This window comes from Rhinatrema bivittatum, chromosome 8 (genome assembly GCF_901001135.1).
Source record: "Rhinatrema bivittatum chromosome 8, aRhiBiv1.1, whole genome shotgun sequence".
NCBI classification, from domain to species: domain Eukaryota; kingdom Metazoa; phylum Chordata; class Amphibia; order Gymnophiona; family Rhinatrematidae; genus Rhinatrema; species Rhinatrema bivittatum.
The window spans coordinates 76,762,199-76,788,639 of NC_042622.1; the positions used below are offsets into that span (position 1 = coordinate 76,762,199).

Here is a 26,441-nt window from a genome sequence, read left to right on the forward strand (position 1 = left end):
TTTACCGCGGTTTACGTATGCGACTCCCCGGCTTCCCGTCTCCTAGTGGAACCTTCAGAATTTCTCCTCTGGGGCAATCGCTCTCAGTTTCCGCTGTTTCAAGAAGACTGAGGGCTCTATCTCCATGGGTTAATAGACAACCGGGCAACTTGTGCTTGTCCTGGCAGTTCACCTGTCTGCCTCCTTGTGTTCTTTACTCCTTCTGACTTCCAATTAGATTGTCAGGAGGAAGAGAGGTAAAGCTAAGGCACCTATGGTATATCTCTGTTTACCTGCAGGAAAGGATACACCATGTTTTTCCACTTAGTTTTGCCATTCTCTGGCCAATACTGCCTTAGTTTTTCTCATTCTCTAGGTTGCCCAAAAGGGCCTTCCTGCTCCTCTTGCAATCCTGTGACAGGATAGATGAACTTGTTCTGACAGGTGCTCTTGAGCAAGCTTCAGGCCTATTTCATCTTCCTGCTCAGAAGCTTTGGGCTACAGGTCTCTTTCAGGGATTGCCCTTCATCCCCTGAAACTCTTAACGCTGTCCTGCACGCTCAGCTAGGTCTGATGCTTCAGTATGCAGTGTCTGTCCCAGGCCCTGCTGTGGTTTGTTGCTTGTCCTTCCAAGCATTGCTTGGGTTTCTTCTGCCCATTATGCCTGCCAGCCAAACTTGGGCACTTTTCTCCAGATACAGCCAATCCTTTGGATGTCCGTGGACAACAGCTTGTTTCTGGAGGGCTCTCAGGCCCCAGTTTGTTTTTCGGTCGTTTTTTCACACCGAAGGAAACTGTGATTTTCGTCTAAGAGTCTCTCTTGTTTACATCTCTGTGTCCTTCCTGTTTCCAGGAGGATCTAGATCCACTGTTTTTGTCTGGGTTTACTTATCTGAAACCCAGCTTGTACTCTTGCCTGCACCCCTAGTGGTTTGGCTGTGCCTCAGGCAAAGGAGAGAGGTAGAGCTCCACCACTGGGGTAGTGTCTGATGATCTGAAGGCGGCGAAGCAATGTGACAAGGCAATAGCTAAAGCCAGAAGAATGCTGGGCTGCATAGAGAGAGGAATAACCAGTAAGAAAAAAAGAGGTGATAATTCCTTTGTACAGGTCCTTAGTGAAGCCTAACCTGGAGTACGACGTTCAGTACTGGGACCTGTATCTAAAAAAGGATAAAGACAGGATAGAGGCTGTCCAAAGAAGAGAGACCAAAATGGTGAAGGGTCAGAATTGGAAGACATATGAGGAGAGGCTGAAGGATATGAAATATGTCCACCTTTGTTTAGAGGAGGTGCAGGGGAGATATGATACAGACCTTCAGATACATGAAAGGTTTTACTGATGCACAGTCATCCAACCTTTTCCGCTGGAAAGAAATCAATAGAACTAGGGGTCATGAAATGAAACTCCAGGGAGTACGACTCAGATCCAGTGTCAGGAAATATTTCTTCACTGAGAGAGTGGTGAATGCCTGGAATGCCCTTCCAGAAGAAGCGTGGAACACTAAAACAGTGAAGGAATTCAAAGAGGGCATGGAAGTAATTGGGGGTAACTTGCTGGTGTGGCAGTTGCTGCCCTTAACAAATGCAACTCCATCATTGCTCTCTACTTCCACAGCAGTGGGAAAAGGGGAATTGGACTCAGATAGCAACCAATGAGGGTCCTGACTTTTATGCTTTGGGGAACAAATAAAAATGGGGGTAACTTTCTGATGTGGTTTTTACTACCTTAATCACTAAGCCTGATACTTTTGATGCAGCTCCATCACTATTTTCTGCTTCCATGGCAAGGGTTAATGGAAATTGGATTCAAACAGCATCCCAGGGCCCTGATAAGCCTGGGGTAACCTGCACAGTGCAGCAGATATTAGTATAAGCTTGCTGGGCAGAGTGGGTGGATCATTTGGTCCTTTTCTGCCGTCTTTTCTAGGTTTCTTCTGAGCGATCCCAACCCCAAGATCCCCTAAGGTGATCCAAACTGGGACATGATCAGATACTTATTTCTCCAATTCCAGCCGCCTCAAATTTTGAAAAAGAACCTTAAACAGTTACCAACAAGAGCCCTGAACTTGGTGGTTGGTAAAATAGATAAGTATGGGAATATAAGTGAGGGAGCTTACTGGGCAGACTAGATGGGCCATTTGGTCTATTTCTGCCGTCATTTCTATGTTTCTGAGGTTAAGATATAATCAGTTGTCGAGAGTGTAACATGTGCTCTTGATAAATGGGTGAGGTTCTTTCCCAAGGGGTGCAATACTTTCCACACATCCACCAATTGCAATTCAGTTAGTCACAAGTGGAATCCCCATCATTTCCTGCATTTTGTCCCCTTTAGCAGGATGTGATTTATCTAAATCTGGATCATGAAATAAATTAAAATCCCCTCCCCCCCCCACACACACACACACAATTAAACAATCTTCTACATTGGGCAACAGAAGTTTAATTAATGTCAAGAAAAAAGAATGACTATTAGCATTTGGGAAGTAAATGTTACAAATAGCCACTGGTTTCCTCTATAGCTCTGCTAGCAAAATATTATAGCCTCCATCTGGATCCTGTTATTAAAGCTCTGTTGTTAAAGCTGGGAATTAGCAATCTGTTATTAAAGCTCTGTTATTAAAGCTCTGTTGTTAAAGCTGAGAGATAGCAATCTATTATTAACGGAGTTGCTGGAGATAGCAATCTGTTATTATTTAGAATAGTTGTGGGTGGATCCTTGGACCAGTGGCGGGTGACCACGCCCTCGGGGGAAATCCCGAGAGGGACCACTGGTCAGGCTTATTGTAAGAGACAGACACACACTAGTTCTTTTATTAGACAATATAGTAAACCACCAGAGGTGGCAGTAGTGAGCTGGAAGCACCCGGCTGGGCTGTAGTCCCTCAGGTACTGGAACAGTGATCCCAAGGTGGCTGAGCTGTTGAGAAACTAAGAAAGTGAGTAGGCAAAGCATGCGGCGTTCAGGAACAAGTCCTTGATGGTAACACTCACACAATAGTCTCTTGAGGCAGCCCAGGAGTTGGTGTACATTAGGCCCTCGAGGAGCGAGTACCTGATCCCAGGGAAAGCTTGGAGAGATAGATGGAAACTCACTGATGTTGTAACAAAGACTCCTTAGAAACAATATATTAAACCACCAAAGGTGGCAGTAGTGAGCTGGAAGTGCCTGGCTGGGCTGTAGTCCCTCAGGTATTGGAACAGCGATCCCAGGGTGGCTGAGCTGTAGAGAAACTAATAAAGTGAGTAGGCAGTATATGCAGAGTTCTGGAACAAGTCCTTGATGGTAACACTCACACAATAATCTCTTGAAGCAGCTCAGGAGTTGGGATGCAGTAGGCCCTCGAGGAGCGAGTACCTGACCCAGGGAAAGCTCTGAGAGATAGATGGAAACTCACAATGTTGTAAGCAGCGATGACTTCTTAGCAGAAGTGGTATTCAGGAGCTGGTCCGGGACGTGGGCCCTCGAGACGTGAGTACCGGTTCCGGACTGAGACCTGAAAAGAAAAAGAGAGAGCGAGGCCCCCGAGGAGCGGGTACCTCTAGTGAAGTCCGAGGAGGCAGAGTAGCTAGGTTTGTGGAGAGCAAATCCCATCCGCAGCAACCTGGAGGAAGCGAACCCTTGCTAACTCGTCTTGTTAGTGAAAACTGAGACCTTAAATATCTGGAGCTGATGACGTTATCTCAGGGGGACGCCCCTGAGGTTCGCGCCAACGCCGGTACATCAGTCGGGCCACGTGCGCGCGCCCTTAGGCATCTGGTCAACATGGCGGCTTGCAGCATCGAGCCGGTCCAGGGACGCCGGAGGAGGACGATGGAGACGCTGCAGCAGCTAGCCTTCCATCAATCCTGGAGGGAGTCGCCAACAAGGTAAGGTGGGCGGAGCAGAGATGTCAGACAGCGACGGACACAACAGATCCTTAATTTCTTTATTACCAAAGGCAGATTTTTATGGATTAGGATCGCTACCCCAGCCTTACAAGTGGAACCCAAGGCAAACTGTACATCTCCCACCCACCATTCTTGTGTTCAGAATCATTCAGGTGCATCTCCTGAAACAAAGCTATGTCAGTGGCCGTTTATTTGGCACAAACAGAATCTTTGTCCTCTTAATGGGAGAAGCGATTCCACAAATGTTCCAAGATATTAGCTTTGGACCAAATTTATTCATTATTACCACCCCCTAGGGTAAATTGCTGCTTCCCACCCAAAATTCCTCAGAAGCCCTCCCAGCTTGGACCCCTGCATAAACACATTTGAGACACCACCCTGAATATTCCCTCAGACAGGACAAATTCACTTCCTTACCAAGTTGAATTTCCTCCCCTATCCCCCTCCCATCCCGAGCTAATCTCAACCCCCATCAGGTTAGATCACTTCCTAGAACATAGATCCCATAATCCTCCCTAAGAATCCCCCCATCCTCTCAGATGCAATATATATTTGGAATAAAGACTGCAGAATTTTAATTCCACCAGCATACTTCTTAACAAACAAGGAATTCTCTACCAATTGACAACAATAAAGAAAAATATATTAGTATTAATTAGCATGCGATTATCTCTGATTACTGAAAAATAAAAAAAAAGTCCAGCAGAGGTAGTCCATTCATTGTCCCAAAAAGCAATACACTCCTCAAGTGATGAATCATACACTGTTGCCTTGCAAAGAGAGCCAACTGCTATCCAGATGTGTGCTGCACCATAATGCGATTCCTCATTTATTAACCTTGGTGCCCACACTAGAGAGGAAAAGACAAAAGAAGAAATGGTTGTAGACCTCTGGGAAATCAGCACTCTGTTGCAGCGCGGGCCGACAAAGATGTATCTTTCTCCAGGCTATCAACCAGCTTTTTAGCCTCATTTGCCGACTGGTACCACTTCACTCCATCTGGAAGAGTAATTCTTAATTTCGTCGGGTATAATAAAGTGAATCGTACTCCCATCCCATGAAGCATGGAATATACCGAGGCAAATTCCCTTCTCTGAGCAGCCAGCTTAATCGAATAACATTGAAATACCAAAACCTTATTGTTACCATGTTTCAGCGATTTCCCTGACCTGAGCGCCTGCAGAATTTCTAACTTGTGCCTGAAATCCAAGATCCTTGCGATCATCACATGTGGTCTTTCAGAGCTCTTTCTTCGCTCCCAGTTGGTGTGCTCACTCAGTATGCGATGGGCCTCATGTCTCGGACAGGCCCAATTCTTTACTTAACCAGGATTCCAAAAACTGAGGCAGCTCCTATTTCACAATTGATTCTGATATCCTGATGAATCTTAGGTTATTACAGCGAGATCTATTCTTTAGAATTCGTCCTGCTTTTGCACCAGTGATTTTAAATCAGCAAGTTCCTCCAATGCAATTTGTATGGTGTGATGGTTATCAGAGACTCGTTGCTCCATATTGGTGTGAGGCAGTGCCCCTGGTGTTCCCTATTTACTGGTACAGAATGTATGCCTTAAGGAGAGTGTACTGTATGGGTGGGATCCTGCGGGGCAGGTGGGGCTCAGAGGGCTCGACCAGAGACTGGGGAATAAGAGCTGGGATCCAGATGGGGATAAATAGACCAAACTGAAGGTCTCTGGGAGGAAGGCAGCTCCTGTGTGTCACACTGTCCAAACCTTTAGCTGAGACGAAGCAACACACTGTAACTATCTGAGGAGAATACAGTCTACTATTGTGCATGTGTGAAGTTGTGAATAAAGAAGCTGTTTTAAGAAAGGCTGGAGTCAGTCTAGTTTGCTTCCAGGCCTGTGGGAATCACTACTCGTTCCCACAATCAGTACATCTAGTTTCAAAAGCAGTTTTTTTTCTTTTTTTTTTTTTACTTCATCAAGTTTTTCTACTATTTTTTTGAATTCAGGTTCCAAGGCATCCAATATCGCTGCTTTAAGATCAGTAGCCTCAGACATAGGCAAAGCCTTTCTTGCTGGAGTGGGCCAGCCCTCCGCTATCTTACCATCACCGGCACCATCACCGGCCTTTGTCTTTTCCTTATCTTTATCTTATCCACTTTCGCAGACATACCAAAAACACTCGCCTGCAAGCAGTCAGACATTGATTCTTCAACCTTCTAGCCAATTTTTTTAGCAGTTTTGAGCACAGATGGAGATTGATTCTATGGGCATGGAATCGGAGCAGAACAAACTACATGTCACATCGCGCACTCTGTGATGTGACATGTTGGTGTTACTTAATCTCTTTCTTCAAACTTTCAAAAGCCATTCTTGCCTCTCTTGGTGTGAAATACCGAATATATGCTGATGATATACAGCTCTTTCTACATATTAGTGCAGGGATTCTCAACCCAATCCTCAGGACACACGTAGCAAGTCCGGTTTTCAGAATATCCGCAATGAATATGCATAAGAGATTTGTATGCAGTGCCTCCAGTTTAGGCAAATCAATCTCATGCATATTCATTGTGCATATCATGAAACCCTGACTGGCTAGGTGTGTCCCAAGGACTGAATTGAGAATCACAGTAAGTGGATGCCTTGCTATTGCTTTGAGTATCCTAACTGCAGCAGATGGGTGGATAGGAAAGAAAGGTTTTGCCCTCAATGCTCGGAAGACAGAAATTCTTTGAATCAGTTGATCTGTACTTCCTATTGGTTTTTCTACCTTATTTATTTATTTATTTATTTAAGAACTTTTTATATACCAATGTTCGTGGGACACATCACACCGGTTTACCTTCCCATTTAAAGACATTAAGCTGTTTTTTACAGCCAGGATTCAGGACCTAGGTGTGCTTTTGGACTTTTAATTGACCCTAAAACCTCAAATTGAAATACTCTTTTTATAAACTAAGGTTTGTGCGTAGGCTAAAATACATTTTCTGCCAATGGTTTACGGAGTGTAGTTCAGTCTATTGCTCTGAATGCCATAGATTATTGCAACTCATATGTGGGGCTTCCAAAAACAGTTTGGGCACCTAAGATGCTGCAGAATACTGCTGCGAATTAATTGCCAACGGTACAGTTAAAATCACATTCCACCAGTCTGTGTGAGTTGGATTAGCTACCAGTTTTTCAAAGGGCGAATGTCAAAGAGGTTAAACTTATTTATAAAACTCTGAGGGCAGTGTGGCCCTCAATATGTGGAAAATTTTTCAAACCCTATATTCCACCATGTTTATTGCAATCCTCTGCCTACAAGTTATTTGCTATGCCACCCCAAAAGGAGGCACATCTGCAGATTATCTGGCGACATCCTCTTTCCATCATGGGCCCTGATTTGGGGAATTCTAGATCCTTTGAGATCTGTGATATTGCCCATTATAGAATGTTTAGAAAGCAGCTGAAAGCTTTTATGTTAATCTTTCTTTTGCTACTGGCACACAGGTTACCTAAAAGTATTTCTATATGCATGGCAGACCAATTGATGAACTTTTTTTTTTTTTCCATTTTTTAAATTTTATTAAACTATTTCAGCATGTGGTACAAGTAACCAAAACAGCAATCATGAAAAAGAAAAGAAAAAATATGCATATATAGACAGCCTCTCTCTCTACCAGAGATCAAGCTAAATAATGCTAATCCTAATTCCCCAGCTTTAACCTGAAAAACCCACCCACCCCTCCAGTCCACTCCAACCCTCTCCCCCTGCTAGGAATATACCATTCTAAGGCATGTGCTTACACCATATTCTAAAGAAAATCTCACAAATGCCTCCTAGTAATGCACTGTGAAAGAAAAAACAATAAACACCATGCAAACATAATGATATGAGAAAAAAAGGGAAAACTCTGTACCGAGACGCTTGCCCACTATCCTAACCTAAAAGATACTATTAATAATTACCAAAGTCACATGAAAGATGACAGTTGATCAATGAAATGAGCTAAAGAACCCACCTACTCGTTGACCATTCAATGTAAGGTAACCAGATCTTCCCAAAACTGGTCAGAGAACCGGATCTAAACGCAGTAAGTTTTCCCACAAACAAACACTTTGTAAAGTCTTCTTTGTATATATATTAAACAGGGAATTTCTGTCGAACGCCCTTTATACGCTAGCTCACCTTTAACGGCTAGCAACACTTGTGTCAAATGTTTATACTCTGTTTCAGTGAGCAACTGAGTTGGAATCCCCAGCAAAAAAAAACTATTTTGGATCCTTTACCATGGACCTCTCCGTAAGTGTCTTAAAAAATAATATAATCATCATCCCAAAACTTCCACACTTCAGGGTACTCCCACTATCGGTGGATTCCCGATGACGACCGGCCCGGGGGTTCGCCACCCAGGCCCACCCAGGAGATACCACGTGGCCTGCCGAGCTCAACTCTGTCACAGCCACGCTCGGAAGACCATGTGACTAGAGCGACCGGCCCACCAGGGGATGCCCAGTCCCCCAATAGGCCAATCCGCCCTCGCCCACCATAAATGAAAGAACGAGCCCCTATCCCCACAACCCCACCAGCACTCCTCCTTGACAGCTGGAAACATTCTATGCAGCTTAACCGGAGTCAGCTACCACCTTAAAAAGTATTTTGTAACCTGTTTCCATTAATGCTGCAGAAATATAAAACATTTTATTCACAGCTAAAAAACACTGATCCCACCCTGTTTCTTCTAATGGCTCCCCCAAGTCTCGTTCCCATGCCCTAATATGAGCTGGTTTACTCTTCAAATCTGCATTTAACACCCCATAAATGTTTGAAATGGGTTTGCTAAATTTGTCAGTTTTGGTCACAAAAACCCGCAAACAATGTTTTCCCTTTCTTGAGATCAGAAATAACCCTCCTCTGGTTTGCAAAATGTAATAACTGAACAAGAGCAAACCTATCCTTACTTTCCAAGGAATATTTTTCCTTAATTCTTTGAAAGACTACACCAAATCCCCCACCAAATCTGCTCCAGTCTAGTTAACCCTAAAGTGGCCCATCAAGAGCAGGAGGGTCAGAGTAGTACCCAGTGGGAACTCTTTTAGAAAAAGAAAAGAAGAACGATAATAAAACTCCCATTCTCCCACTAAAATGGGTCTCCACTTTCTCCACATCTCTAAAGTTGTATGAGAATAGACTGAAAGATCGTGCACCTCTACCAATCCTCTCTTCCAAACTCTCATTTCAAGGGTATAGTTCCCTGCCCATCCCCACTCTATTTCCAAACAAGGTTTACTTAATACCCCTTAATCTATGCCAATCAATGAGTGCCTGTAACTGGGAGGCTGCAAAGCACCACTCCAGATTGGGAGCCCCCAATCCCCCCCTCAGTTTGGATTTATATAGCACACCCTTCGTCACTCTTGGAGGCCTATGCTTCCAAATAAAACTAAAAAAAAAATTTCTGCCACAACTTCAGCAAGTGATCAGGCACTAGAATTAGGAGAGTCTGAAAAAAGTAGCAAAATCTCTAGGTAACACATTCATTTTTACAGACGATATCTGGCCTAGCCATGAAAGGTCCAGTCGCTCCCACTTATCCATGCCACTAAAGATATTCTTAACCAGATTATCCTAATTTAAATGAAACAACTGATCTCCTCCCGGACCAATATGCACCCCAAGATATTTCACCCATTCTTTGGCGATACTAAATGGGAAGTGTGATCTCAATCTTGTGAATACAGTCTGAGGTGGCAGATATATTCAAGATCTCTGACTTATCTTCATTCACCTTAAACCCAGAAATTACCCCAAATCCCTGCATTTCTCCCAATAGCATCTCCTCTGGCAACTCCAAAGTGAACAAAAATATCGTCTGCGAAGAGAGTCATCTCATGATTTCCACTCCCAAGTTGTATTCCTCTAATTTTCCCTTCTCTACGTAGTCTTTCAGAAAAGGGTTCAAGTGATAAAGCAAAGAGCAAGGGCGATAACGGGCAGCCCTGACAGATTCCCCGCCTAACTTCAAAAGTTTCAGTATAACCCCCATTTATCCTAATACAAGCTCGTGGATGCAAGTACAATCTCTGTATCCATGTGATAAGTTTCAGTTGGGATCCAAATTTATCTAAAACTCTAAACAAATAAGACCAGTCAGCACGGTTGAAGTCCTTCTCTGCATCTACAGCCAATAGAACTGCTGGCTTCCCCTGTTTTCTCACCCACCACATCAAATGAAGAGCTCTACGAACATTGTCTGAAGCTGTTCTTCCCAGTACAAACTCTGACTGGTCCTCGTGAATTAGGGAAGGAGCAACTAAGCTCAGTCTGTTTGCTAGCACTTTGGCCAATATCTTCAAATCAATATTTATGAGAGATGTAGGGCGGTATGACCCAAAAGTGTGGCGTACCTGCCTGGCTTTGTTATGATTGTAATGCCCGCAACATTCCCATTAGTGGAGAGCTCCCCTTTCCCACATAGAGAATTAAATATTGCAACTATTGAACCCCACCAGGACAATCTTAAATGTTTAATAGAATTTGGCCATGAAGCCGCTAGACCAGGAGACTTACACACCTTCAAATCTGAGATTACTATCAATATTTCCTCCATCCTAATATCTTCATTAAGCAGACTTCTGCACTCCTCCTTTAGAACCAGTAAGGGAACAATCTTAAGATATGCTTCAATCCCTGCCTCATCTATTCCACCCTCATTAGAATAAAACTCCTCATAAAATTTAGCAAAATGCAATCCAATATTTTTAGTGTCAAATAAAAATTTCCCATCTCTATCTTTAATTTTTGTAATATGATTCTGAGAGGCTCATGTGTTGCATATAGGGAAAAATAACCCTTGCTGTGGTTATATGATGTTAGGTTCCATATTAGGAGCTACCACCCAGGAAAAAGATCTACGCATCATAGTGGATAATACTTTAAAATCGTCAGCTCAGTGTGCTGCAGCAGTCAAAAAAGCAAATAGAATGTTAGGAATTATTAGGAAGGGAATGGTTAATAGAACGCAAAATGTCATACTGCCTGTGTATTGCTCCATGGTGAGACCACACCTTGAATACTATGTACAGTTCTGGTCACCGCATCTCAAAAAAGATATAGTTGCAATGGAGAAGGTACAAAGAAGGGTGACCAAAATGATAAAGGGGATGGAACAGCTCCCCTATGAGGAAAGGCTGAAAAGGTTAGGGCTGTTCAGCTTGGAGAAGAGTCGGCTGAGGGGGGATATAATAGAGGTCTTTAAAATCAAGAGAGGTCTTGAATGAGTAGATGTGAATTGGTTATTTACACTTTCAGATAATAGAAGGACTAGGGGGCACTCCATGAAGTTAGCAAGTAGCACATTTAAGACTAATTGGAGAAAATTCTTTTTCACTCAACGCACAATTAAGCTCTGGAATTTGTTGCCAGAGGATTTGGTTAGTTCAGTTAGTATAGATGGGTTTAAAAAACGGTTTGGATAAGTTCTTGGAGGAGAAGTCCATTAATTACTATTAATCAAGTTGACTTAGGGAATTGCCTCTGCTATTGCTGGCATCAGTAGCATGGGATCTTCTTAGAGTTTGGGTACTTGACTGATTTGGCCTCTGTTGGAAACAGGATGCTGGGCTTGATGGACCCTTGGTCTGACCCAGCATGGCAATTTCATATGTTCTTAACCTCTTGGCCTATAGTCAACTTGGTTTATTTCCAAATTCAAAGAAAACTTGTTTGTTACATGTACTTGATGAGCCTTCTTGTCAAGCTCCAATGACCGTAATTCCTGTCTCATCTGTTTTAATTTACCCCATACATCTGGATCTAATGATCTCTTATGTATCAGTTCCCACTTGGCAATTTTTTGAAGCAATTCCAGTTGAGTTCTCTCTTTTTCTCTTTTAACAAAAGTGGCCCTGGAAATCAGTTTACCTCAACCACGGCCTTCATACATTCCCACAAAGTAACTGGACCACAATCTCCAGGTTCGTTATCCAAAAAATATTCCCTAATTTCTGTCTCCAGTTGTTCCATATAGGCTGCATCATCAAGCAGACTATCATTCAGGTGCCAGAATTTCCTGCCTTTACCGGCCTAGGAGAAACCAAATGAGATCCAAATAGAAGCATGGTCAAACCATGTAAAACTACCCTGTCAACCAATGTTTTATCAATTAAAACATAATCCGGTCTAGAATAGGACAAGTGAGCTTTAGAGAAAAAAGTATAGTTATGGAATGTCAAATGTTTTAGATGCCAGATATCAATTAACCCCCTATCCGACATCATATGTTTAAGGGCTAAGCGAGATACCCAAGATCCCGCTGCCTCTCTTTGAAATTATCTAAAAATGGATAGTGAGTAAGATAAGTCTCCTCCAATGTTCAAGTGACCTTCAGCCCAGACATCATCCCAGAGATCTTATTTTGTTTTTTATAATTTATTTATTGCAATTTTACATTAATTCAATCAAGTATATAATCTTGAAAGAAATGGAAATTTAACAATGACAATTATAAAGAAGGAAAAAAAACAACTCAGCGGATATATAGTTATACACTCCAGTATTTAAATATATAATGTCGATGTAATCAAAGTCCGCAAATGAGGGTATCCTTAACTCTCTGGAAGGCTCTTATTCAGAAGAAAATTTTAAATCAAATACTAGCATTTAGAATTGTTAACATTATTTATAAAGAACTTCTCAACTTAATGAGGTGATGTAGCATCAGGCCTATCTTCTACATTAACTGAAGAAATTCTGTCAGAAATAAATTTAGAAAGTTGAGATGGATGGAAAAATATATACTTAACATCACGGTAGCTAAGAAGGCATTTACATGGAAACTTTAGCATAAATGAAGCTCCCATCTGTAGCTATTTAGGTCTCATAATCAAAAACTGCTTTCTTCTTTTTTGGGTATCTTTGGCCACATCTGGAAATATTTGGACTTTCAATTGAAGAAACAGTTCTTTACGATTTCTAAAGTACATTTTCAGTACCCGGTCTCTATTTGAATCAAGTAAAAAAGAAACCATTAAAGTTGCAGGTTGGGCTGCTGTTATATCAGAGGATTCCAAGATTTCAGAGACATTCAATGGTGATAATAGTTGGAAATCCTGTCCCTCATTTGGTTTTATCTTCATTGAGGGTGCATAATAAATCTTTGTTAACGGCGAAAGCGTTTGCTGAGGAATCTTTAAAACATCCAAGGCATATCTGTTCCACATAACCTTTGCTGACACTAGTGAAACTTTAGGAAAATGTATCAATCTAAGATTTTTTCCTCGGATCTGATTTTCTAAATTTTCAATTATTTTAGTAAGCGATTGATTCTCCTTTATTAAAGTTATACGTTGTTCACTTAAATTTCCTATATTTTGTTTAACAGAGTCCAAAGCCCGATCTCTTTTAATATTTTCATCTTGTGGATTTTTTACTTGAACTTCAATATCTCCCATTTTCTTAATTACTGGCTTTAACTGTGAAGTTACATTCCCATTCAAAATGACCAAAGTCTCCCAAATAGTCTCTAAAGAAAAAACCTGCAGTCTTACCATCGATATTATTTTTATTCCAAAGTTAGAAGATTCAGATGTTAAAGCACTAACTTCCGCCTGAGACTGCAACATTTCTCCCGCCGAGATCACTCCAGAGGCACCATCCAAATCGGCTTCCACCTCGGTCTCCTTCGATGTTACTCTCACCACTCCCCCTCCACTACTGACATCATCAGCTCGCATCGGGAGAGTAACCTGTGCAGCTATCCTAGTTTCCGTGAGGTTCTCTGGAGAAGTTCTTTCAGCCGGGGACAAAGATGTTGTTGAGTCAAGGAGAGGGTCCATTGTCTTATCACCTTCCCGGCACTTCTCCAGCAACTGCGTAACTCCCAGGTGAGCAATTCTATGTACCACATGAGCGTCCATCAGGCCGGTTACCAGGCTTGCTGGGGAGGCTTCTAAATCTAGCCTCTCCCGGGCCCGTCGTCTCCGACCCAAATGCGGCATCAAAGCTTGAGGAAATGGCAAAACTCCAAACAAGGAAACAGAGAGATGCTCAACGTGGCCAAGCTAGTTCGCCATCTTGGATCCCCCATCCCAGAGATCTTATTTAAAAAAGAACCTTGCCCGTATTGGGGGCATATACATTAACCATAGTAAATAACATGTCATGTTCTACCACTTAACTGCAATAAATCTCCCCTCTGTAGCTTTTACATCCACCGCCATTTGTTTTGAAAAGAAAATTCCCACCCCACAGTATTTATAGCGTACTGATGCAGAAGCTAAGTATTGTTTAGGGACTGCTGAGATCGAAGTAATCCTTCATTGTGTCATCTGTGTCTCCTGGCAAAAGACCATAGAAGCTTTTTAAATGTTCCATTTCTTGAAATGTAGCCCTTTTGTATTCAGTGAAACAATCTTTGAAGTTCCCATAACTAAAAAAACTAGTCCTCCCTCCAATTGCCCACTGAAAACCTCTAATGCCTCCCATTCTATTATGGCTGCTAGTCTCCATATGAACTCACCCAGTAACCGAATTACCATCCACTGCAATCCTGTTACTGCCCCATCCCAATACACACCACCACCCCCTGTAGTGGCCAGTCTCCTCTATAAGGAATGAAGTCGTCTGGATCTTCCACCCCCAACCACCAAATCAGCATCCCCAGTTATATATCCCCAGCAACAGTTTTGGGCATAAAAAAGAAAAGTCAGCGAAAGCCAAAGGGCAAACCATTGGCCAAAAATAACCACTCAGAAAGACACAGAATCATTCAAGCTGCATTTTCCTGTAATAGAGACAGCTGTGCAGAAGATCTACTCAATTGACACTTCAGCCTCTTTCCTCCACTTGCCACTGTCTGCCATCTAGAAGGAGTCGTACAAACTCTCACAGGTTTGGAATCACGTGTACCAGATGTTGCTTTGGAGATGCCCATCCCAGCAGCCTTCTTAATTTCCATCGCTTTGGGCACCATGCGAACCTTGCAGGTGACCCCCTCTATAGTAAGCCAGCAATAGCACAAATTACGATTGCGCAACTCTGATAAAATTCCCTTAAATTCTCTCTTTTTATGTATGGTAATAGATGAAAGATCCTGGAAAACCACCAGTTTATGACCCCTCGAAGTGATGGGTCCACGTTGTGCTGCCAGTAACACCTTTTCCTCTATGGGGAATTCTTGAAAGCAGGCTACAATGTCTCTGGGCAAATTGCCTCGGGGAGCCCCCAAAGCCCAATGAGCTCTTTCCAACTGCACCTTAGGTATAACAGTTTCTTGATCTTCTGATCCCTGCAGTAACATACAAATGCTGTCTAACATATGAAAGCAATCTCCGAAGTCCACACTCTCTGGGGACCCCCGAAATCTCAAATTGGCTCACCTTATACAGTTCTCTAGATCTTCAAGCCGATCATGACCCTCTCCCTGTGTGACAACTATTTTGTCGCATGCCTCTTGAAATCGCGTCATCTCTGTAGCATTGTCATCTAGCCTCATCTCAGCCTCTTCCACTCGCTTCCCGAGCTCAAGTGGATCACTTTTTATCTCAGTCACAGAATGGTCATTCTCCTCCTTGATCACTAGCATATCATTATGCAGGTCCTTAAACCACTGCTGGGATTCTTGCCGAGAGGGTGCCTCACCCGTATCAGCCGCCGGTGCTCCACTTTCAGCTTCTGGTGCCTCGCGATCAACCATAGCCTCGCTGTCTAGGTCCTTCGCCTCTCGTGCCAGCACACCAGCATAAGAAAACTGTTTCAAATCAGTTTTCTTTTTCTGGGACGACATCATTGTGATCATAGATTTGGATGAGAGCTAACAGTTCAAGCAGCCATAGCCCACGATGACGTCACTTTCTCCCACCACTTTTTTATTTTTTTGTATATATATGTTGGTCTTCTATGTTTTTATCTGATGTTTTATGTTATGCACTCCACCCAGAAATACATGCCTTTGATTGGGTGGAATATATAAAAATTTTTAAATAAATACCCACACCAGAAACATTCATTGATGGTGATGATTCTGAGCAAGTAAACTAAATCACTGTGAAACTGGAAGACGAAATAGATCAAACTGACAAACTAGGACCAGATGGCATCTACCTTAGGGTCCTGAAAACCATGAAATTATAAATCTGTTCATGTAATCTGTAACCTATTATTTAAAATAGCCACAGTATCTGAAGGCTGGAGGGTGGCCAATGTAACACTGATTTTTAAAAGGGCTCCAGGGATGATCCAGGAAACTATAGTCTGCTGAGACTGAAATCAGTGCCAGACAAAATAGTAGAAGCTATTCTTAAAAACAAAATTGCTGGTCATTAGGACACGTGGCTTAATGTGGAAGCGTTAAAATGGTTTTAATAAAGGGAAGTTTTGCCTTACTAACTTATTAGAGGTAAATACTCATAGCTGGCCGATTTTAGTAACATGGCCGGATGTAACTTATATGGCTAAGTTACAAGGTATATTAAGCAGCATGGCTATGTCGCTGAATATACATGTATATTTTCATGTTTAATCGCATAAATTATAATCGCTTAGTCACATAAGTTAGATCTGCTCGATGAAAGGTCTAACTTAATCATTCATCAAAATGCGTTATGGCATTAACGCATGCTATAATAGCACTAGTGCATGGTGTGAATGCAAATTTTGGGAAGGGGCGGGATTAGGGAGGAGTTTGGGCTGGATTTATGAAAATGAGAGGCAATATTACACCGTGCGATAACATAACGCATGCTACCACACGGTTTTAACACCGGAAACAACTACACCTTTTTTTCTGGCGTTAAGCTGTGCGATATGACCGAAATGGCCGTAACACAATTCGTGATGTTTCTCAAATTGCATTTCAGCCATTTCTGGGCTTGGGAGAAGGAGTGGCTTGGAGTGGAGGAGAGAGAGAGAGAGAGTGAGAGAGCCTCTGGGGAGGCTTTCACAGTATGCAACTATTTATATGCCCTCAGGAGGGGCAGCTAATAGCTCGAGGTGAAGTGTTGGTGGTGGTTTAGAGTTTAGGGGCCAGGTTTTCATGCAGAGTGAGATATACGAACAGCACAGTACACCTCGGTGAAGATTTGACGTCATTTGGTGTCATTTGATGTCAAATCTTCACCGAGGTGTATTGTGCTGTTCGTAAGTCTCACTCTGCATGAAAAACTGGCCCCTAAACCACCACCAACACCTTACCTTGAGCTATCCTTGAGCTATTTGCTGTCCCTCCTATAGAGAGATACATACTTGACATGAAGGCCTTATAAATAGTTAGCCTCTCTCTCTCTCTCTCTGGCTAAGTCGCTCTACCCACAACGTATGTAGCTAACTGATGCCATTGAACATTTAGATAGCACTGAACGCAGTTTGAATAGTGACCTCTTAGATTTTTTGGAAAGGTATAAATAAATATGGATAAAGGTGAGCCAGTTAAGATAATGTGTATGGATTGACCTGCCAAACATGGTCAAGATAAAGCTTCTTGTTTCCACAGCTGACCCTTCCTCTTTTCCAATCTCTGTGGATGGTACTCCCATCCTCAGTTCCATAGGCCTATAATCTTGGGATTATTTTTGATGATCTCTTTATGCTCATCCCTAACACTGCTGAAGTATGTTATTGCTTCTCTATATTGTCGCTAAAATCTGTTCCTTCCTTTCTGAGCATACTACCAAAATGCTCATCCACTCATATTCTATCACCTTCCACTTAGACTACTGCAATTTGCTCTTCACAGGCCTCCCTGGATTCATCTTTCTCCACTGCAATCTATTCAAAGTTCAGCTGCATGACTTACCTTCAGCATTGCTTTAGCTATATAAGCCCTCTTCTCAGTTTGCTACATTGGCTCTATCTGCTTCTGCATATAGTTCAAACTTCACTCTGCAGCTCCTTATTATTTCTCTTTTCTTCTCTCTCCCTACACTCTTTCTCATGAACTCCATATATCAATCAAGCCACTCTTACCTATTATGCCCTTTTCTTCCACCACCTATTCTCAACTTTGCATTTTCCACCTTGCTGAGCCCTATTTCTGGAATTAACTTCCTGGTGTATCATGCTCCCTCTCTGGCTGTATTCAAATCTAGTTTAAAAACTCACCTTTCTGAAGCTTCTATGCAATCCTACCCACTCTATAATACAGTAAGTGTGCTTCCTATAGACCTTTTAGTCATGGACGTTTGTCTGGAGTAGATTGTAAGCTCCATGGAGCAGGGCCTGTCTGTTATGTGTATCTGCACATACTGCATATGTTTAGTAGCACTTTAGAAAAGATAAATTGTAGTAGTATGAGAGACTCCTTAGGAAATTTAAAAAGTCATCTGATAGGAAGCAGTGTCCTGTTATGGGTTTGGATTAAAAGACAGGCAACAGAGGTTTCTTTGGTTTTTTTTTTAAGGGGGGTTTGTTACATTGATTGTCATTTTTAAATTGTGTTCTGTATTTTGTGAACCGCTCTGGCCAGATGTTGTATATAAGAAATAATAAATAAACGGTGAGTAGGATTAAAAGGTCATTTTTCCAAATCAGAGAGAGGTCATTAGTGAAGTGTCCAGGGATCTGTACTGGGGCCTGTGCTGTTTAACATATTCATAAATGATGAAATTTACAAATGACAGAAAATTATTCAAAATTGTTAAAACTGCAGCAGATTGTAAGGAATTGTAAAAGGAAAATAGTTGTGAAACTAGGAGATTGGGCTTCTGAATGGCAGCTGAAATTCAATATGGACAAGTGCAAGGTGATATGCATAGAAAAAAATAGCCCTAATGTTACGGATGTGATAGTGACTCCCTTAGTAGAACAACAGTCTTACCTTGGCCCACGGCTGACCGGTGGACTAGGTGATGCCGAGTAGGCAGCAAGACGGCAATCCAAGGCACAGTCCAGAGTCAGGGCAGGCAGCAGGCAAGAGAAGAACCAAATTCAATCCGGGGCGTGGGTAGGCAGCAAGAAGGCAAATCCAAGGCACAGTCCAGAGTCAGGAACGCGAAGACAAACAGGAAACCAACAAGAGCACCAGCACAAGCAAGCCTGTAGCCGAGGCAGTGCTGTGCTGGGCTCAGGGCTTTAAATATCAAAGCTTCCCGCGGGAACTTCCGGGAGGGACGATGACGGGGCCTGGTGGGCGGAGCCTGGACGCGACTCACGCCGGGCCGTGCCGCCACCGGAAGACGCCGCTAAGCGGCGATACTATAGGGAGCCTCGCAGATTGTCGAATGGTAACACCTAACCACAAGTACACATTGCTGGGCTCCTTATTAAAAATCATCACCCAGGAAAAAGGACCTCTGAGTTCTTGTGGACAATAGATTGAAAACCTCAGCTCAGTGTGCAGTTTCAGTCAAAAAGGGAAATATAATGTTAGGAATTATTTGGAAAGGAATGGAGAATAAAATTGAGAATATCATAATGCCTCTGTATTGATCCATTGTGGGACTGAACCATGAGTATTGTGTGCAGTTCGGGTCACCCCCAGTTCAAAAAAGATATAGCGGAATTAGAAAAGGTGCAGAGATGGGCATCAGAAATAACAGAGATGGAATGACCCCTTATGAAGAAAGGCTAAACAAAGTGGAATGGGCAAATTGTTATAGTATTATCTGAAGGATTATTAACCATAGCCTTAGGGGTACACCATGAAATAAACACCGGCAATTTTAAAACAAAACATAGATGATATTTTTTCACTCAGCACACAATCAAGCTGTGGAATTTGTTGCTAGAGGACATGGTCAAGGCAACGAGCATAGTGGGGCTTAAGAGGTTTGGATAGGTTCCTAGAGGAATAATCCATAAATAATTATTAGCCAGGTAGACTTGGGAAAACCATTGCTTATCCTTGGCAGTGAACAACAAGAAATAGATCTACTTTTGGGATCTGTTGGGTCCATCGAGCCCAGCATCAGAGAGAGGATGCTGGGCCCGATGGACCTTGGACTGACCCAGCCTGGCATATTTTATGTTCATATGAGCCATGGGATCAGCTCGATTTGTACATAATATAAGAAGCTGCCATACTGGGTCAGACTGAGGGTCCATCAAGCCCAGCATACCATCTCTAGCAGTGGCCAATCCAGGCCACAAGTACCTGGCAAGTACCCAAACATTAAGTAGAACCATGCTACTAACGCAGTAGAAGATAGCAGTGACTATTCCCGAAATTAATAGCAGTTAATGGACTTCTCCTTCAGGAACTTATCCAAACTTTTTTTAAACCCAGCTACACTAACTGCACTAACCACATCCTCTGGCAACAAATTCCAGAGCTTAATTATGCGTTGAGTGAAAAATAATTTTCTCTGATTTGTTTTAAATGTGCTACTTGCTAACTTCATGGAGTGCCCCCTAGTCCTTCTATTATCCAAAAGAGTAAATAACCGATTTACATTTACCCATTCTAGACCTCTCATGATTTTATAGATATCTATCATATCCCCCCTTAGCCGTCTCTTCTCCAAGCTGAACAGCCCTAACCTCTTTAGCCTTTTCTCATAGGGGAGCAGTTCCATCCCCTTTATCATTTTGGTCGCCCTTCTCTATACTTTCTCCAGTGCAACTATATCTTTTTTTAGATGTAGCAACCAGAATTGTACACAGTACTCAAGGTGCTGTCTCACCATGGAGCAATACAGAGGCATTATGACATTTTCCATTTTATTCATCATTCCCTTCCTAATAATTACTAACATTCTGTTTGCTTTTTTGGCTGCTGCAGCACACTGAGCCAACATTTTCAATGTATTATCTACTATGATGCCTAGATCTTTTTCCTGGGTGGTATCTCATAATATGGAACCTAATAAAGTGTAACTACAGCAAGGGTTATTTTTTCCCTATATGCATCACATTAAATTTCATCTGCTATTTGGATGCCCAGTCTTCCAGTTTCGCAAGCTCCTCCTGCAATTTATCACAATCTGCATGTGATTTAACTACTGTGAATAATTTTGTATCATCTGCAAATTTGATTACCTCACTCATCATATCCCTTTCCAGATCAGTTATAAATATATTGAAAAGCACTAGTCCAGGTACAGAATCCTGAGGCACTCCACTGTTTACCCTTTTCCACTGAGAAAATTGACCATTTGATCCTTCTCTCTGTTTCCTGTCTTTTAACCAGTTTATAATCCATTGATCTAAAGCAAAGAACTATTGGGATTTTGAATGCAATTCTTTTTTTCTTTCCTTTTAGAAATATTTTATCATTATGCAAAGTGTGTTTTATCCTGATGAGCGCATCATAGCACGGTGAGTAAATCATCCCGTAGTATTTGCCCAATCTCTTGTTAAAAATACCCCATTCAATTGCAAATACTCCTTCCTACTGTAGACACTCTATTCTCATGTCGATATCATATCCCGTTGTAGATACCAGACCCCCTGTCAATACTTCAACTCACCTCAAATACCCCATCACCTGCTGTAAATAAACTATCCCCTGGAAACATTCTATAGATACTCCATCCTGTGCAAATAATAACATAGTAAATAATGGTAGATAAAGACTAAAAGGCCCATCTAGTCTACCCAGCAGCAATTTTATGTGCATGTACCCAAACAGATGCGTTGAGTGAAAAATAATTTTCTCTGATTTGTTTTAAATGTGCTACTTGCTAACTTCAGGGAGGTCCTTCTATTATCCAAGAGTAAATAACCGATTCACATTTACCCATTCTAGACCTCTATCATATCCCCCCTCAGCTGTATCTTCTCCAAGCTGAACAGCCCATCCTCACCCCTTGCATCCAGTACCCCAACCCTGCAAATACATCATCCCTGCTGTAATCACCTCATCCAATTACAAATACCCCAGCTCTATGTAAATAGCCCATCCTCTGTAAATCCCCCATTATACTGCAAGTATATAAGTTATTTATAATATAATTATCTTCTACTGCAAATACCATACGCCTTGTAAATACACTTACCCCTATAAATACCCCATTCCAATTACTTATTTCATTCTACTGCAAATATTCATCCTACTGAAAATATATCCACCAAAGTAGAGATCACACTCTCTTACCAACAGCATTTCTTCTCTGTTCAAACCTCCCTTAACCTTTGCTTATGCCTCACCCCTAGCATGTGCCCTCTACCACCCAGTGCGTACCCTACCCAAACAAAAATGTCAAGAATCATTTGCAGAATGGTACATATAAAGTCAGTGTACTGAGTGCCTGATATACAAGGGCTTACACAAATCTTATGTGTTCACCATTAATCCTTGTATTTTCCTCATGCAGCTATGATATTAAAGGTTGTCAAGTGAATCGCTGGACAGAGCCAGCCTCGGAGGGTAGCCAGATCATTGTGGTACTCAAGGACCTAAACTTTGAAGGAAATTGTATCTGTCTGGGTGAGTTTCCCTGCATTTGCTTACACTTTTGGTCTCTCTGCATTAGTGAGGGAGAGATTACCCATCCCTCTAGCTCAGCCAACTAACATTCTTCTCTCCTTGCCATCAGTTTTTGTTCATTGCCCTTAGTTCTCAGGAAAACTGGACGATTCATAAACTCAAACCAAACCATCCCCAGCTGTCCATCCTGCAGTCAAGTAATCTGTCCAGCCTGCATCTAACATGGATCTCTTCTTGCCAACGAAACCACCTACATCTCCAACTAATCTGCACACTGTGAGGATGGTTTTCGAAGGGCTCTGTGATAAACCTGCCTCTACCTCCCTTCAGCCCGCAGGGCCAGTGACTCCATTTAACCAGAGAACATTTTTCTTTTACCTGCACTGTAGGGGGTGATGCCCCTTTAGAAGCCTTCAGTCCCATTATGCAAGGGCCGAATTGGCCCTGGTGCTTATTTCTATCCTGGGGCCTGGCAGAGGCAACAGCCGTGGAATTAGGACCATAACTCAGAATGAAGGGGTGTCCCCCTTTGATCTAGCGGCTGGCCCAGGAGGGGAGGATGAGGGCTTCCTTCTTTATGCTCCCCATTAAACAGCGCACGCAGGAGAGCCGCTGACTCTTACCCTTCTGATGGTGGTTATGCTGGAGCGTTGTTGACTTTGCCCCTCTCCCCCTTTGAAATGGTGGCTGGGAGTGCTACAGCACCACTGTAGCGGTGGTGGCCCACAGAGGGGGAAACAGTGGCAGACTTTCCCTTCTGCTTCCCATGGGGCCCATTCACTCCACTGCTACTGGCAGCATTCAAAGAGCCACAGTTAAAACTCTCAGGGAGCTGCATATGGCTTGAGATGCTGGTTGGCCACCCCTATTGTAGGTCAGTGCCTTTATCTAGATTAATAGAGCTCACCATCACAGTCCAATTTAGGGAGCTGATGCAATAATTATGCGACCCTAGCGCCTCCTTGCTAACGAGAGCCCGCGTACATCGGCTGTCCGCCCGTTATGAAAACCAACGCCGAGTTTTTCGGCATCGGTTTCCCTAAACGCCGCACAGCCAGGGGTTCGGGAAATGGACGCTTGGCAACTGAGCGTCCGTTTCCTGCACCCGACCGCCAGCGCTTTTTTAAAACTTTTTTTTTTTGGTTAATTTACTTTCGTTTTTCCTCCTACTTATTATCGCAATGATATTAAGTAGGAGGCAGTACAGAAAAGCACTTTTTTCTGCTTTTCTGTACTAGTTTTAGGAGTGCTCAGCTATTAATGCCTGCTCCAGGCAGGCGTTAATTTCTGATCGCTAAATATGCATCCTAGACGCACATATATATAATTATTTTTTTGCAATCGGAGTGAATACCTAATAGCCTCTTTCACATGCATTTACATGTTATGAGCGCTATTAGATTCACTCCCCGTTGGACGCGCGTTATAGAGGCGCTAATCCCTTTATTGCATATGCGTATTAGCGCCTCTGCGACCCACGTCCAACTTTAGGTTATACAGTGCGCTTGGCTTGAGCATTAGCTGTATTGCATCGGCCCCTAGGAGTCTTTTTGGAATCGAGTAACCAGTTAGGTCTCTTCCATTCAGGCTTTCGTATGACTTTTAGAATTGAGACTTAACAGATTGCAGTACTTGCAGAGGTTGACAGATGATGGGGGGATAGATCCAGTAGCACCTGAAAACCTATCTGCAGCTTTTGATCTACAACACTTAATTTTACCAAACAGATTTGGTAACATGAGACATAGGTATAGTTGCAGCCTGATTTTCTTCTTTTCTATTGGAAAGGATACAGTGGTTTAGCTTTGAAAGGATACAATACGTCTAAGCCTTGAAATTTATTATACCGAGTGCCCCAAGATCACCTTTATCCCAAATCCTTTTTAACAACATCTTACAGCCACTGGGAGCCCTAATAAAAAAAAATGCTGGTCTTTCATGCAATATTTGTGCAGATAAAAGTACAAAAAAGGCTAGAAATAACACGTATAAAAAAACCCAAGGACTATTATATTAGCCAAGAAATCAAAAAGAAAGACCTAGGGAAATCCCTCAGAAAAGATTTTAAAGAATAACAAAAAAAAATGTAAACAGATGCACAAACCAAGTGAAAAAGGCTGCTGGTTCCCCAAACTGGCAAGAGGGAGCAGTGTCAATAGTTTTTAATCCCAGCAAGCCAGAAGAAACACTTGGAAAACATTTTTAAGAAACTTTACAAACAAACAATTGAAAAATGCACACAACCAATCACCAAGTGAAAACAACCACAGTCCCTAAAAATCTTTAAATCACCCCCACGATTACAAAGTACAAAAAAGTACAGCCATCCCCCACGAGCCGTGTTTTGCCAATAAAGCTTTAGCAAGGAGGCTCAAACCAACTAGGACTATGGACGGTAACTTTCAGAGCGGCACACGTTCATCGGCCCACGCCCGGGGTAGTGGCTATTTTATAATATGCGCACGTTATAAAATAGGCTGGCCACGCGCACATGTGAGCTCGGTTTTAAGTGGGCGCACGCGAATGCCGCTTCCACCGCGCAAGTGCGGGGGATTTTAAAAGACATGCGCGCCGACACCGTTGCCCGTTTTACCAGTTTGTTCCCAGTTCGCCCAGTTAAGGGACAGGACGTCCAAACCCCTCTAGTTTAATAGTCTTCCTTTCCCCCCTGTTAGCCCTGACTTTAAAACTCTGCTGATCTACCTGGATTTTCTTTTTTGTTTTATAAGTTACACGTCATCTTTAGCAGAAGTAAACTTACGCAGCAGGGGACCTCGGCGCACGTAAGTACTGTATTTACGTGAAAAGTTTAGGTTAAAATCCCAAAATGCCCATGCCTTGCCCCTTTTTGAAGCTAAACTTGCACGTGCAGCGGCATTTACACGCGTATCCAGGTGGATTTTAAAATCTGCTCGGTGTGCACCAGCCCAACATATTTATGCGTCCCCTAAATGGTGTGCGCGTCAGGCTTTTAAAATTCGCCTTTAAGATTGTTTTCGGGCATTATCCAACATGTCATTAGCTAGCTGCTGTGCCCCATGATCTAGACATGACCATGTCTCCACTTTAGATTTCGCAGGTCATTTTGACAGGTTTTTGGACTTATCTGTTAACTAACCTTCTCACCCAGCTGCAACTAACCTGCTCCTTCTCTTCTCAAATAGTACACGAGATTCACTCACCGTTTATTGTTGTATTTATTTAAAAATGTATTATTCAGCAAGGTACATAAAAAAACAAACCAAAAAACATAATTTTAAGATGAACATGCTGCATTTCTGATCACACCAGTTTTATTTTTTGCACTTTCATTTACATTTCATCCTCTTGTCTATATGCAGCAATATTTAAGCCATGCTTGGAATGTCTAATTGGTCAAGTTGAATGCTTGTCTAAAAAGTAATGAGGTCAATATTCAGCTGCTTCCCAGCTGGACAAGTTAGCAGGATAAACTCATCTGGCTAACATGGGCTGAGATAGTCAGCAATGTGGCTGAATGCACACAACTATCTTATAGTTAACGGTATAAGTTTATCCCGCTAACTATAAGACAGCCAAATAGTTTTCCTAGACTTATCCGGCTAACTAAGCCGGATAAGGCTGAATATTTTCACTTATCTAGCTAAGCTAGCCAGATAGGTAGCTCCTCCCAGAATGCCTCTGTCACACCCCTCATTTGGCTAGATGAACAGCTGGCTAAGTGGAGGCCACTGAGAGACAAAATATTTACACAACACTACTTAGCTGTCTAAGGGGGTCATTTATCAAAGTGCTATATGGCGTTTTTGCATGCGAAAAATGCCTTTAACGCATGCGAAAATGCCATAACGCATGGTGCGATGCAAATTAGGAAAAGGGGAGGAGTTTGGGATGAGATTTGTGGCCATGTGATATGGCTTTGATGTTTTCACAAATAGTGTTTTTAGTATTTTAAGCTGAGAGAGAGAGAGACTGACTAGCTATAAGGCCCTCATAGTAGTTAGGTATTTATACCTCTATATGAGGCCCACCTAGTTACTCGAGGTGAGGTTTAGTTATTAGTGTAGGGGTTAGGGGCCACTTTGACATTCAGAGTGCGACATACGAACAGAACAGTGCTCTCTTGTGAAGATTTGATGACCTTCGGAGTGAGGAAACTCACCCAAAATGAGATTTGTGCATTGTTCTCTCAACCTAACTTAATGGACTCTCTACCTGGGTAACATAGAAACATAGAAACATAGAAATGACGGCAGAAGAAGACCAAACGGCCCATCCAGTCTGCC

At 42.4% G+C, this 26,441-nt stretch overlaps 1 protein-coding gene across 5 annotated transcripts in view; it reads left to right on the forward strand.

The window, feature by feature from the left end:
• PIP5KL1 (phosphatidylinositol-4-phosphate 5-kinase like 1) overlaps nucleotides 1–26,441 on the forward strand; it is a 72,285-nt gene that overhangs the window by 33,854 nt on the left and 11,990 nt on the right. For all 5 annotated transcript variants that reach the window (XM_029611346.1, XM_029611347.1, XM_029611345.1 and 2 more), the window contains 2 exons: nucleotides 21,010–21,065; nucleotides 22,064–22,176. In XM_029611346.1, the coding sequence (XP_029467206.1) occupies nucleotides 21,010–21,065; nucleotides 22,064–22,176 (169 nt within the window). The remainder of the gene's footprint in view (nucleotides 1–21,009; nucleotides 21,066–22,063; nucleotides 22,177–26,441) is intronic.